Source organism: Homarus americanus, unplaced genomic scaffold, assembly GCF_018991925.1.
Source record: "Homarus americanus isolate GMGI-L3 unplaced genomic scaffold, GMGI_Hamer_2.0 scaffold47947, whole genome shotgun sequence".
Classification (NCBI taxonomy): domain Eukaryota; kingdom Metazoa; phylum Arthropoda; class Malacostraca; order Decapoda; family Nephropidae; genus Homarus; species Homarus americanus.
Window position 1 is genome coordinate 63,624 of NW_024754190.1, and position 13,642 is coordinate 77,265.

At 47.6% G+C, this 13,642-nt stretch overlaps 1 protein-coding gene across 1 annotated transcript in view; it reads right to left on the reverse strand.

Annotated features, from left to right (window-relative positions):
* The window catches only part of LOC121855712 (protein groucho-like), a 91,767-nt gene that overhangs the window by 55,344 nt on the left and 22,781 nt on the right, over positions 1-13,642 (reverse strand). The window contains exons 8-9 of the mRNA XM_042350803.1: positions 10,020-10,137; positions 7,731-7,829 (exon numbers count right to left, since the gene is read on the reverse strand). Of these exons, the coding sequence (XP_042206737.1) occupies positions 7,731-7,829; positions 10,020-10,137 (217 nt within the window). The remainder of the gene's footprint in view (positions 1-7,730; positions 7,830-10,019; positions 10,138-13,642) is intronic.

Consider the following 13,642-nt stretch of genomic DNA (forward strand, 5'->3'; position numbering starts at 1 on the left):
CTCGATATCTTCTTAACACCTTTTCTGTCTTTTTTTTCCCCTCAGTATGATTTGCCAATATTGACTCTTATCTTACAGGGAGCTTATGAGAGGAGAGGGAGAGAGGGAGAGAGGAGAGACCATCCTCCTCCATTCTCTTCTCTTCCTTCCTCCTTCTCTCCCTTCCCCCCCCCCTCAAAATCATATTATAAGCACAGAAAGACAATTAAAACTCAGTCTGGTAATAACACAAACGTCAGAAGTCCTTCCCCCCTTCCTCCCACACACAACAAAATATATCCACCTGATGACTGGGAATAAATTGTGTCAATACTCATGGTCTCTTTTCTCTCTCTCTCTGCCCGGGTAAATTAACATTAGGATCTGGTTTTGGCGTTGATTAAATAAAGAGCTTCTGTTATAGACTACAGGTGGAGAGAGAGAGAGAGAGAGAGAGGGCAAAGAAACCATCCCCACCCTCACCTTCATTCACCTCCCCCCTCAACCCTCACACCCTCACCTTTCCAGCATTCTAACACACCATCATGGCAGAGGTACAGCAAACAGCACGGCATCACTACAAAGCGTTACATAGCGTTACAGTCGAGCGGTGTAACGCCTGTAACAACAAGCAGTGTAGCGTAGCCGTGACGGGATAGGGCGTGACGAGGGGGGGTAGGAAGAACGTGATACGAAGAAAGAAACATAGAACTAATCCTCTCTCTCATGATGGTACAGTTAATAACGTTACGCTGGGGAATTAAACAAGCCTCCTGATTGGTTGATTAAGAGGGTAGTTACAGCGATATTGTAGTTAATGATATTATTATTATTATTATTATTATTATTATTATTATAGTGTTGAATGTCTTAGCTCTAATATATAATGCAATAATGCCACAGACTCAACACACACACACACACACACACAGATAAAAGCTTGAAAAAATAAGGAAATAAATGTGCAGTGGAATAGAGTGTGTGTGTGTGTGTGTGTGTGTGTGTGTGTGGAGGGGAGGAAGTGAGGGCGAGGGAGAGAGAGAGGAGGCAAGAGAGAGGGAGGAGGGTGAAGTGAGAGAGGGAGAGTCAACAGAGAGAGTCAACAGGGGGCAGGGAGGAGGTCAACAGGGAGGGACCCAGATCAACAGGAGCCACACACTAGGAATACATCAATTTAGTCATTACTCACACGGCAAACACGATACCAGGCTACTTGTAAATACTGTGATAAAGGTGGCTTGTCTCACCTCCCTTGCTCCTCACCTCCCTGGCTCCCTTACCCTCCCTGGCTCCCTTACCTCCCTGGCTCCCTTACCCCCCTGGCTCCTTACCCCCTGGTCCCCTTACCCTCCTCCCCTTACCTCCCTGGTCTCTACCCCCGTCTCCTTACCCTCCCTGGCTCCCCTTACTCCCCTGGCTCCTTACTCCCCTGTCTCCCTACCTCCCTGGCCCTTACCCCCCAGCTCCCTCTCCCCCTGTTCCCTTACCTCCCTGTTCCCTCCTTCACCATACTCTCTCTCTCTTAATGCAGCCATATTTGTGTGTGTGTGTGTGTGTGTGTTTACTGACATTGTGTATACCCAAGTCTCCCATACACACACACACACACACACACACACACACACACACACACATATATTATACCGTGTATGTATGTATAATTATAATTGAAACCTGAATGAAAAACGCAATGGTGGATATTTCAACACGACTTCGTTCACCCTTTCTCTCATCTTCTCTCCTCCCTCCCTCCTCCCTTTATCTCCTCCCCCTCTCGATCTTCTCTCCTTTATCTCCCTTCCCCACCATTATTGTTACCACATTTTTTTCACTTTTGCTGTACTGTCACCATTTACCACTACTAACACTACTACTACCACTACTACTACCACCACACCACTACTACTACCACTACTACCATACTTATCACTACTACCACCACTACTACTACCACTACTCAACACTACCACTACCACCACTACCACTACTACTGTCACCATCGCAACCAACATTTCTCCCTTCACCACCACTCCACATCACCCCTTACATCCGGTGTGTGTGTGTGTGTGTGTGTGTGTGTGTGTGTGTGTGTGTGTGTGTGTGTACAGAACTGGTACACTGAGTGAGTTTAATAGACTTTATTCGCCTGTGGACACGATTGGTTCAGTGACCGGGTGTTGGGGACTGAGTTGGGGGCTGTGGAGGTGGGGCTGGAGGGGTGGAGGGGCTGGAGGGGTGGAGTGTGGGGCTGAGGGTGGGAGGAGGGGTGGAGGTGGGGCTGGAGGGGTGGAGGGGCTGAGGGGGGGCTGAGGGGGTGGAGGTGGGGCTGAGGTGGAGAGTGGGGCTGGAGGGGTGGGAGGTGGGGGCTGAGGGTGGGAGGTGGGGCTGAGGGTGGAGGGGCTGAGGGGGTGGGAGGTGGGGCTGGAGGGGTGGAGTGTGGGGCTGAGGGGTGAGAGTAGGGGTGGGAGGGGGCTGAGGGGTGGGAGGTGGGGCTGGAGGGTGGGGGCTGGAGGTGGGAGTGGGGCTGGAGGGTGGGAGGTGGGGCTGAGGGGTGGGAGGTGGGGCTGAGGGGTGGGAGGGGGTTGAGGGGTGGGAGGTGGGGCTGGAGGGGTGGGAGGTGGGGCTGGAGGGGTGGGAGTGGGGCTGGAGGGGTGGAGTGTGGGGCTGAGGTGGGAGTGGGGCTGAGGGGTGGGAGTGGGGGCTGGAGGGGTGAGTGGGGGCTGGAGGGGGAGGTGGGGCTGGAGGGGTGGGAGTGGGGGCTGGAGTGGGGGGCTGGAGGGGTGGAGGGGAGGAGGTGGAGGGGCTGGAGGGGAGGTGGGCTGGAGGGGTGGAGGGGGCTGGAGGGGTGGGAGGGGGGCTGGAGGGGTGGAGGGGCTGGAGGGTGGGAGGGGTGGAGGGGTGGGAGGGGCTGAGGGGTGGAGTGTGGGGGTTGAGGGGTGGAGTGTGGGGCTGGAGGGTGAAGTGGGGGCTGAGGGGGTGAGTGTGGGGTTGTGTTATGTTTGATTGAAAATAATAACAACAAAGACTCAGAACACACACACACACACACACACACACACACACACACACACACACACACACACACACACACACACACACACAACCTGTACACGACATGTATCATCCTGATGGTACAAGTTTACACCGTGTTAACCTGCTGTTGTCCAAATAACACACACACACACACACAGACAATACATACATATACCTATTAATACATACATACATACGTACATATCTAAAGCGCCAAATATATACGGTATATTACATTTTTCATGTCGGCCCAAATTAAAATTATTTTCCTCGCCTCTGAAATCTAGTTGTGTGTGTGTGTGTGTGTGTGTGTGTGTGTGTGTGTGTACCAGAGAGAGAGAGAGAGAGAGAGAGAGAGAGAGAGAGAGAGAGAGAGAGAGAGAGAGAAGCTTAGGATACTCTGAGAATCCTTTTGCCTCCTGTCTGTGTGAGTGAGGATAGAGAGAACATTAGTGTGGTGACATCTAGCCCACTCACCACAACACACTCACTTCCCACTCACCACAACACACTCACTTCCCACTCACCTGCATAATAAATTAGTCTGGTACTGAACTGGTCCTCAGCCTCTCTCTATTCTTCACGAGAGAGGGCGTGTATAATGTTAAGGGGGGCGTGGTAGTAGGCGTGGGGGTCGTGTAGGGCGGAGTGGGGGGGTAGAAGCGTGGGGTCGAGGGGCGGAGGGGGGGGTATGGCGTGGGGGTCGTGTAGGGCGGAGTGTGGGGGGGTTAGCTAGGCGTGGGGTCGTGTAGGGGTGGAGGGTGGGCGTGTAGCTAGGCGTGGGGCCGTAGAGGCGGAGTGGGGGTAGCTAGGCGTGGGGGGCTAGAGGGGTAGGTAGGCGGTGAGTGGAAGGCGTGTATATACATTAAGAGTTCCCCTATGTTTTAAAATATATGGTTTTATTATGACCAGATATATATTTTAGGTTATATTTTATGGCGCTGTAATTCTTTATGTAGCTGTAGTCTTGTTTTGTAGTAATGGAAGTGAAATAGAACACTGTATTTATGTTTTAATTAATATTGAGTTGTGTAGCGTTTTATATATACATACCGTTTACAGTACACATACATACATACATACATACATACATACATACATACATACATACATATACATACATACATACAGTACATATACACATACATATACAATACATAAACATTATAAATATAGTATTATTTGAAGGCTTGGTTGGGTTAGGTTAGGTTACGGATTTCCTGAAGATTAGACACCTTAGCTTATTTCATCTTGTGTGTGTGTGTGTGTGTGTGTGTGTGTGTGTGTGTGTGTGTGTGTGTGTGTGTGTGTGTGTGAATTATTAACCCCACTATTGTTGTATTTTGGTAACATAAAATAAATGTTACAATATTTTCGTCATTGTTGTTGATGTTGTATAAATAAGCCGCCTTCTCCCTCCTCTCTGCTCCAGCTGGCCGGGAAAATGACCTATGTTATTGATCCATCAGTCGGGTTAACCTAATACTGAGACCACTGCTTTGTTGGCTGTGGTAGAGTGTGTGGTGTGGTGGTAGAGTGTGGTGTGGTGTGGTGTGTGGTGTGGTGTGGTAGTCATGGTGTGGAGGCATAAATGTAAACAAACTGGTGAATAATTAACAAGTCCTAGAATCATAAAGGCGATCAGAATCTCCTTATAAAAACAATTGAGCATCGGTTATGGGGACTACCTGTTTAATCAGTATTCGAACCTCTTCCTTTCCCTCCCCCTTCCCTTTCTTCCTCCTCCTCTCTCCTCCCTTCCCCTCTCCCCCTCTCCCTCTTCCTGCCTGCCTTCCCCTCTCTCTCCATCCTCTATAGCCGCCAGCCTTATGTAAACACCGAACCAGGTCTGAGGCAGCTTGTCATAGTGGCGTCTGACCAGTGTTGTATATCACCACTACCACTATCACCACTGTTAACACCACTACCCTTCTTTCCTCCTCCCGGCACTATCAACCACCATCACTACTACCACTACTGTCACCACTACCACTACCACTACCACCATCACACACACACACACACACACACACACACACACAGTATAATGGCGCACCTCTATAATGGCAGAGAAGATAAAGTGAACCTTAGGAAAGTGAGACAAGAGAGAGAGAGAGAGTTGGCTGAGGCTCCTGAGACAACAATGGCCCCGGGGTGAGGCACTCTGAGACAAGACCGGTCTTCTTCTCCTCCTCCTCCTCCTCCTCCTTCTTCTTCTTCTTCTCTCCTCTTCCTCCATCTCTTATCTAACCCCTTGTCCCTCCTCTCCCTCCTTCCCTCTTACTTTCCTCCTCCTTCTCTCCTCTTCCTCCTTTACTCTCTTTTCACCTCTTTGTTCGCCTCCTCCTCTTTATCTAACCCTCGTCCCTCCTCCTCCTTCTCTACTATTCCTTTTTCTCCAATATCCTTTCTCCTCCTCCTCATCCTCCCTACCCCCTCTTCCCCTCCCTACCCCCCTTCCTCCCCCTCTCTCATATTTCTTACCCTCCCTTCAACCCTTTGTGTGCTAAACTGATGGCGACGACAGGAGTGGGGGAGAGGCTGGAGGAGGCTGGAGGAGGAGCTGCAGAAGAGGAAAGGGGGGGTTCCTCGGGTGCCAGGTGAACAACAAACACTCATACACACACATCACACCTGCCTCACTAAATGACTAATTAACCTGTCCAACGTGTGTGGTAACGTCTTGTAGTGAACACAACATTGAGAAGCTATTTAGCCTCTGATACTGTTAATAATAATAATAGTAATAGTAATAATAGTAATAATAATAATATAATAATAATAATAATAATAATATCAAGAATACTCACCATAATAATAATAATAAAAATAATAATAATAATAATAATAATAATAATAATAATAATAATAATGTAATATTTATTGATGAATTTTAAAATCTTGGGAGAGTATTTTTCCATGAGTATAAACAGTACATATAATACACATATAAAATACATAGAGAATACATAGAGAATATCTTACATAAATATATAATACATGCAATAATAAACATCAATAATAATAATAAAATGGATAATAATATTCTGCAATTACATGTTTCAATAGTTAAAATAAACAATAATTGATGGTAATGGTGAGATGGTGTGGTGGTGGTAGTGATGATAGTTGGGTGGTAGTAGGAATTGGTGATAGTAGGAATGTGTGGTGGTAGGAATGGTGGTGGTAGAGAATGGTGGTGATAATAGGAATGGTGGTGTGGTAGGAATGGTGGTGGTAGTAGAATGGTGGTGATAATAGGAATGGTGGTGATGGTAGGAATGGTGGTGATAGTGGAATGGTGGTGGTAGGAATGGTGGTGATAATAGGAATGGTGATAGTAGGAATGGTGGTGATAGTGAGGGTCAGATAGTGATGGTAAGAATGGTGGTGGTAGTGAGAATGACAGTGATAGTGACACGTGGGGTGGGATGAGGGTGAGGAAAGTAAGGTGACAGGTGAGGCTAACAGGTGAAGATGAGAATGAATTTACGTCAGGGAGGATGAGGGAGAGACTGACAGGTGAGGGAGAGACTGACAGGTGTGGGAGGGTGAAGAACACTGATGAGACTGACAAGTGAGGGAGACTAAGAGGTGAGGAGAGGAGACTAACAGGTGGGGATGGATGACAGGTGAGGCGAGAGGGTGAGAATGGATGACAGGTGAGGCCAGAGGGTGTGGATGGATGACAGGTGAGGCCAGAGGGTGTGGATGGATGACAGGTGAGGCCGGAAGGTGAGGATGGATGACAGGTGAGGCCAGAGGTGAGGATGGATGACAGGTGAGGAGGCCAGAGGGGTGTGGTGGATGACAGGTGAGGCCAGAGGGTGAGGATGGATGACAGGTGAGGCCAGAGGATGAAATTAACAGGTGAATGGGGAGGGATGACAGGTGAGGCCAGAAGGTGGGGATGAATGACAGGTGAGGCCAGAGGGTGAGGATGGATGACAGGTGAGGCCAGAAGGTGAGGATGGATGGCAGGTGAAGGCCAGAAGGTGAGGATGGATGACAGGTGAGGCCAGAGGATGAGGATGGATGACAGCTGAGACCAAATGGCGATGATGGATGACAGGTGAGGCCAGAAGGTGAGGATGGATGACAGGTGAGGCCAGAAGGTGAGGATGGATGACAGGTGAGGCCAGAAGGTGAGAATGGATGACAGCTGAGACAAATGGCGATGATGGATGACAGGTGAGGCCAGAAGGTGAGGATGGATGACAGGTGAGGCCAGAAAGTGAGGATGGATGACAGGTAAGGCAGAAGTGAGGATGGATGACAGGTGAGGCCAGAAGGTGAGGATGGATAACAGGTGAGGCCAGAGGTGAGGATGGTGGATGACAGGTGAGGCCAGAGGGATGAGGATGGATGACAGGTGAGGCCAGAAGGTGAGGATGACAGGTGGGCCAGAAGGTGAGGATGAATGACAGGTGAGGCCAGAGGGTGAGGATGGATGACAGGTGAGGCCAGAAGGTGAGAGATGGATGACAGGTGGAGGCCAGAAGGTGAGGATGAATGACAGGTGAGGCCAGAGGGTGAGGATGGATGACAGGTGAGGCCAGAGGGTGAGGATGGATGACAGGTGAGGCCAGAGGTGAGAATTAACAAGTGAGTGAGAGGATGACAGGTGAGGATGGATGACGTAAGGCCAGAAAGTGAGGATGGATGACAGGTGAGGCCAGAAGGTGAGGATGGATGACAGGTGAGGCCAGAGTACTCACGTGTGTTGTCGTCGCGGTGCAGGAGGTGTTTAGAACTGAGAAGAGAGAGCGGGTGACTGTTGGGGTTCATCAGTGATCCGGTAAACCCCGATAGCAAACCTGTAGCGACACACAGACAGAGACAGCAGTTAGTGATGTGTTTATCCACCTACCTATGATGACAGGAGTGTGGGAAGATGGGAGATTGGAGATTAAGGGAATAGGGAGGTAGGGAGGTTAGGAGATTGGGGAATAGGGAAGTAGGGAGGTTAGGAAGTTAAATTGGGAATAGGGAGGTGTGGGGAAGTAGGAGATAAGAAGATTGGGGAATAGGGAGAGTAAGGGAGAGTAGGGAGGTTAGGAGATTAAGGGAATAGGAGAGTGAGGAGAGTAGGGAGGTTGGGAGATTAAGGGAAATAGGGAGGTAAGGGAGAGTAGGGAGGTTAGGAGATTAAGGGAATAGGAGAGTAAGGGAGAGTAGGGAGAGTGTGGGAAGTAGGGAGATTAGGAGATTAGGGGGATAGGGAGAGTAAGGGAGGTGGGGAAGTAGGGAGATTAAGGGAATAGGGAGTAAGGGAGAGTAGGGGTTAGGAAATAAGGGAGATTGGGACGTAGGAGAGAGAGAGAGAGTCTAAATAACATTTAAACAATATAATGTATAAATATATTCACTTTTCTTAGTTTAATTATACATCAAGGGAGATTATACAGGGAACAGTACAGGACTTACTTGTGGACAGTACCGGGACTTCTTAGACAGTACTGGGACTTACTTGTAGACAGTACCGGGACTTATTAGGACAAGGACTTTGTAGAGAGTACAGGACTTTCTGTGGACGGCAGGACTTATGGACAGTACAGAACTTTCTGGACATTATCAGGACTTGTAGACAAGTACCGGGACTTACTTGTGGACAGTACCAGGAGTTGTAGACAGTACCGGAACTTTGTGGACAGTATGGAACTTGTAGACAGTACCAGGACTTACTTGTGGACAGTCCAGGACTTGTTATGGACAGTACCGGGACTTACTTGTGGACAGCACTGGACTTGTGGACAGTACCGGAACTTTCTTGTGGACAGTATCAGGACTTGTAGACAGTACCAGGACTACTTGTGGACATTACGAGGACTTGTAGACAGTACGGAACTTTCTTGTGGACAGTACCGGAACTTTCTAGAATGTGGACGTAGACAGTACCAGGACTTACTTGTGACAATAGACTTGTAGACAGTACCGGAACTTTCTTGTGGACAGTACCGGAACTTTCTTGTGGACAGTATCAGGACTTGTAGACAGTACCGGGACTTACTTGTGGACAGTACCAGGAGTTGTAGACAGTACGGAACTTTCTTGTGGACAGTATCAGGACTTGTAGACAGTACAGGACTTCTTACTTGTGGACAGTACGGACTTGAGACAGTCCGGACTCTTGTGGACAGTATCAGGACTTGTAGACAGTACTGTGGACAGTACGCTGTGACAGTACCGGAACTTTCTTGTGAGTATGGACTTGTAGACAGTACCAGGACTTACTTGTGGACAGTACTGAGTTGTAGACAGTACCGGAACTTTCTTGTGGACAGTATCAGGACTTGTAGACAGTACCGGGACTTACTTGTGGACAGTACCAGGACTTGTAGACAGTACTGAACTTCTTGTGACAGTATCAGGACTTGTAGACAGTACCAGGACTTACTTGTGGACAGTACCAGACTTGTAGACAGTATGAACTTTCTTGTGGACAGTATCAGGACTTAGACAGTACGGACTTAGAACAGTACCAGGACTTGTAGACAGTACCGGAACTTTCTTGTGGACAGTATCAGGACTTGTAGACAGTACCAGGACTTACTTGTGGACAGTACCGGGATTTTTTTGTAGACAGTACCTGGACTTACTTATGGACAGTATCCAGGACTCAGGACAGTACCGGGACTTACTTGTGACAGATGAGGACTTCAGAGATGCACTGGGACTTACTTGTAGACAGTACCGGGACTTACTTGTGGACAGTACCGGGATTTTTTTGTAGACAGTACCTGGACTTACTTATGGACAGTACCGGGACTTGTAGACAGTACCGGGACTTAATTGTGGACAATACGAGGACTTGTAGACAGTACCGGGACTTACTTGTGGACAATACGAGGACTTGTAGACAGTACCGGGACTTACTTGTGGACAGTACCAGGACTTACCCGCGGTGGAGGACGATTATGGAGAGTAACACCTGCGGCACTTGTTTAAGGATAAGGACGCATGCGGTTATATCTAAGAACTTATTTGCGGCCAATTGTAATACTTACTTGCGGCGGAGGATGGCGGGAGGGACGGGAGGCCGGGCAGTGCCGGATGCGGCCCTAGAGGGATGGGAGGGGCGTGTCCCGCATGCGGCAAGGCAGCCTGCTGGGCCTGCATCTGCTGCTGCAATATACACGACCCGCCCAGCCTCAGTCAGTGATCCTTTATGCGTGAGTGCGTGCGTGTGAGTGTGTGCGTGTGTGCGTGTGCGTGTATGGTATGGTGGTAGTGTGGTGTATTATAGTGATGTGGTGGATGGTGGTGTGATGGTAGTGGTGATGAGGCAATGGTGTTATTATGGTGGTGATTTAATGGTGATGATGGTAATGGTGATAATGGTAGTTTTAACAATGGTGGTGGTAGTTCGTGAGAATAGTGGTGGTTGTGGTGGTGGTTGTGGTGGTATGTGTTGAGGTGACTGTGGTAGTACCAGGACAACGGTAGTACCCCAGCTAGTGGTAACTCTGGTAGGGAGACTGCCATTAGTAGTAGTGGTAGTAAGAGAAACGGGTCATGTGAATGGTAGGAGAGAGATAATGGTAGTTAGCTAACCATAGTGAGACTGGTAGCTGATAATGGTAGTTAGCTAACCATAGTGAGACTGGTAGCTGATAATGGTAGTTAGCTAACCATAGTGAGACTGGTAGCTGATAATGGTAGTTAGCTAACCATAGTGAGACTGGTAGATGATAATGGTAGTTAGCTAACCATAGTGAGACTGGTAGCTGATAATGGTAGTTAGCTAACCATAGTGAGACTGGTAGCTGATAATGGTAGTTAGCTAACCATAGTGAGACTGGTAGCTGATAATGGTAGTTAGCTAACCATAGTGAGACTGGTAGCTGATAATGGTAGTTAGCTAACCATAGTGAGACTGGTAGATGATAATGGTAGTTAGCTAACCATAGTGAGACTGGTAGATGATAATGGTAGAAACACCGTGAGTGGTAGCCAGGTAGGAATGGTAGTGACAGTGATACAACCAACAAGACAGCTACCATAAGCTTGAATATATGGGAGTCATGAAAATGGTGAAAGGTGATAGGAAGCCAATTATGGTGATAAATGGTGTCATTATTACACCATTAGAATAACTATGGTGTTGTGAGCTTAAGACACAATAAAGCCAGCACGATTATAGTGATGATGATGGTGATGGTGACTTGTGGTGATGGTAATTGAGGTAATGATGGTGAGAATGGTGGTGATAGTGAATTAAAAGTCCATAGGATTGTGATTAATATAGTGAAGGGAGGGCAACAAGATGGTGACTTGTGGCTTTCCATTTACAGGTAACAATTCACTATAACATTCACTATCTCGTTCACTATCTTCTCCACTACACCATGATCACCTGGTTGGCTGTACAGGTAAACCAGGTGCGAGAACTTAATTACCAGGAGCCAATTTAATCACCTGTTAATTATCGTAACTCTAAATTCTTGAAGACATTGGGTTAAAATTTTCTATCGGTAATAAAGTTTGTGTAAAATGTTAAATTATTAGACATTCATAAGAGTTAACATTTTATCTTAGTTAAAAATTATCGTAATGTTAAAAAGATTTTGTAGGTTCATTTTTATCTTTTTTTAATTAGTGATGTTATGTGAGTCAGGTGAACAAGATGGCGTCAGAAATGAACTAAGACTTGTTTCGGGTGTTTGGTTCTGTCTGTCTGTCTGTCTGTCTGTCTGTCTGTCTATCTGTCTGTCTGTCTGTCTGTCTGTCTGTCTGTCTGTCTGTCTGTCTGTCTGTCTGTCTGTCTGTCTATCTGTCTGTCTGTCTGTCTGTCTGTCTGTCTTAGTGGGAACTGTTTTGGCTGGAGAATTGATAGATACATACATACATACATACATACATACATACATACACACACAGGTAATGATGTGTTTGCGTGTACGTGAATGAATGAATGTGTGGTGTATGCGTGTGGGTGTGTGTGTGTGTGTATGGTGACTTACCTCCACACTATACTACCTCGTATACACCACCACACACCGTCACTATTAATCGCTCTTCATCACCCAAGACCCATCACGTCAGATCAGCTCAGGCGAACCTAAAACTTAAACCAATCTCTGAGGTTATAATCCCAGGCGATGAATTGGTGTATAAACCGCGTCATCTTGGCTAGTAAGTGCCGGCGGTAAACAGGGGAAAAAAGGCCAAATCAGGTTTAAAAAAGGCCAAATCAGGTTTAAAAAAGGCCAAATCGCGCCCACACACCTTGTTACCCCCAGACAACTTATTAAACCTGTATATGGGCTGAAACTATTATTTACGACCCGCTGCTCTCCTCTTAAATCAATAATCTAAATTACAGAAGCGTTAAAAGAGGCCAAACTTCACGGTGTGGTCGGGTTACGGGCTATATTGTTTCGGGCTATTTCCCACCAATTTGGCCTGAGCTTGGGCGTATTTTTCGGCTATAAAACTCGATTATGGCTAGACCTTGGCGATATCGAGAAGAGACGATACAGGCTGGTGAAGGGAAAAAAAAAATTGAATTCCAGTGACCAGATTCATAAAGTTTCGTCCAATAATGTATAGTTCTCTTAAATTAAGGACGTGAACGATAGCTACAGCAACACTACATTAACTACGAAACACACACACACACACACACACACACACACACACACACACACACACACACACACACACACACACACACCTTTAAATTTTGACATATTTCTTTGAATTAATTTTGATGAGGTGAAACTTAACATGATATGTACGTGTATCTGTGTGTCTGTTTCTTATCTTAATCCTTGTCTGTACGTGTGTGTGTGTACGTGGGCGGGTGTGTGTGTACGTGGGCGGGTGTGTGTGTACGTGGGCGTGTGACCGTGTAGAATTATCATGTAAACAGCCATGAACATCAACCAAAGCCATGGGTGGGGGTGGGGGTGAGGGTGAGGGGGGAAAGGACGACCCCCTCATCTTTCGTCACCCTCACCCTCCCCCACTCCCCCCCACCCATACTTTACACATAATAACAGTGTCACTACCCAACACCAACCACCAAATCCAGTGTGTAAATTGGACTTCCACTTATAACATTTGATAGGCTTTCATTGTTACCTTAATAGGGACGGAGGAACACGCGATAACATAGAGGGAGAGGGAGAGGGAGAGAGGGAGGGAGGGAGAGAGGGAGTGCGTGAGAGGCCGCCCTCCCACTAGTAAAGGACTACGGACCTCTCATGTATTATTCCGACCTCCATTACTACCTCCCAAGTCGGCCGCACGCAACCCTCCACAAGCCAATGTCGTCGGCTGAATTTTAAGTAGGGAGGGGGAAGAGGTGGGGGGTGGGCGGCCAGGGAAGGGGAGCGGCAGGTGGAGGGAAGGGGTGGAGGGAAGGGGGAAGCGTCGCAATCTGCCCACAAGTTGCCAGAAACAAGTAATTATGTAACTAGAAACTCCCTTGACAAGATACAACAGCGAGAGTCCATGAAGTTGCGAAGGCCCTCCTCCCCCTAACACCTCTGTCGCCTCACACTTCACATGAGGAGAGAAATGTATTCATAGTGGTGGTGAGCCTCGTGTTATAATGGTGTTCAAGCCGCCGCCGCCAGTAATACATACTTCACTACACCACACACGCACACACTACACCACACCA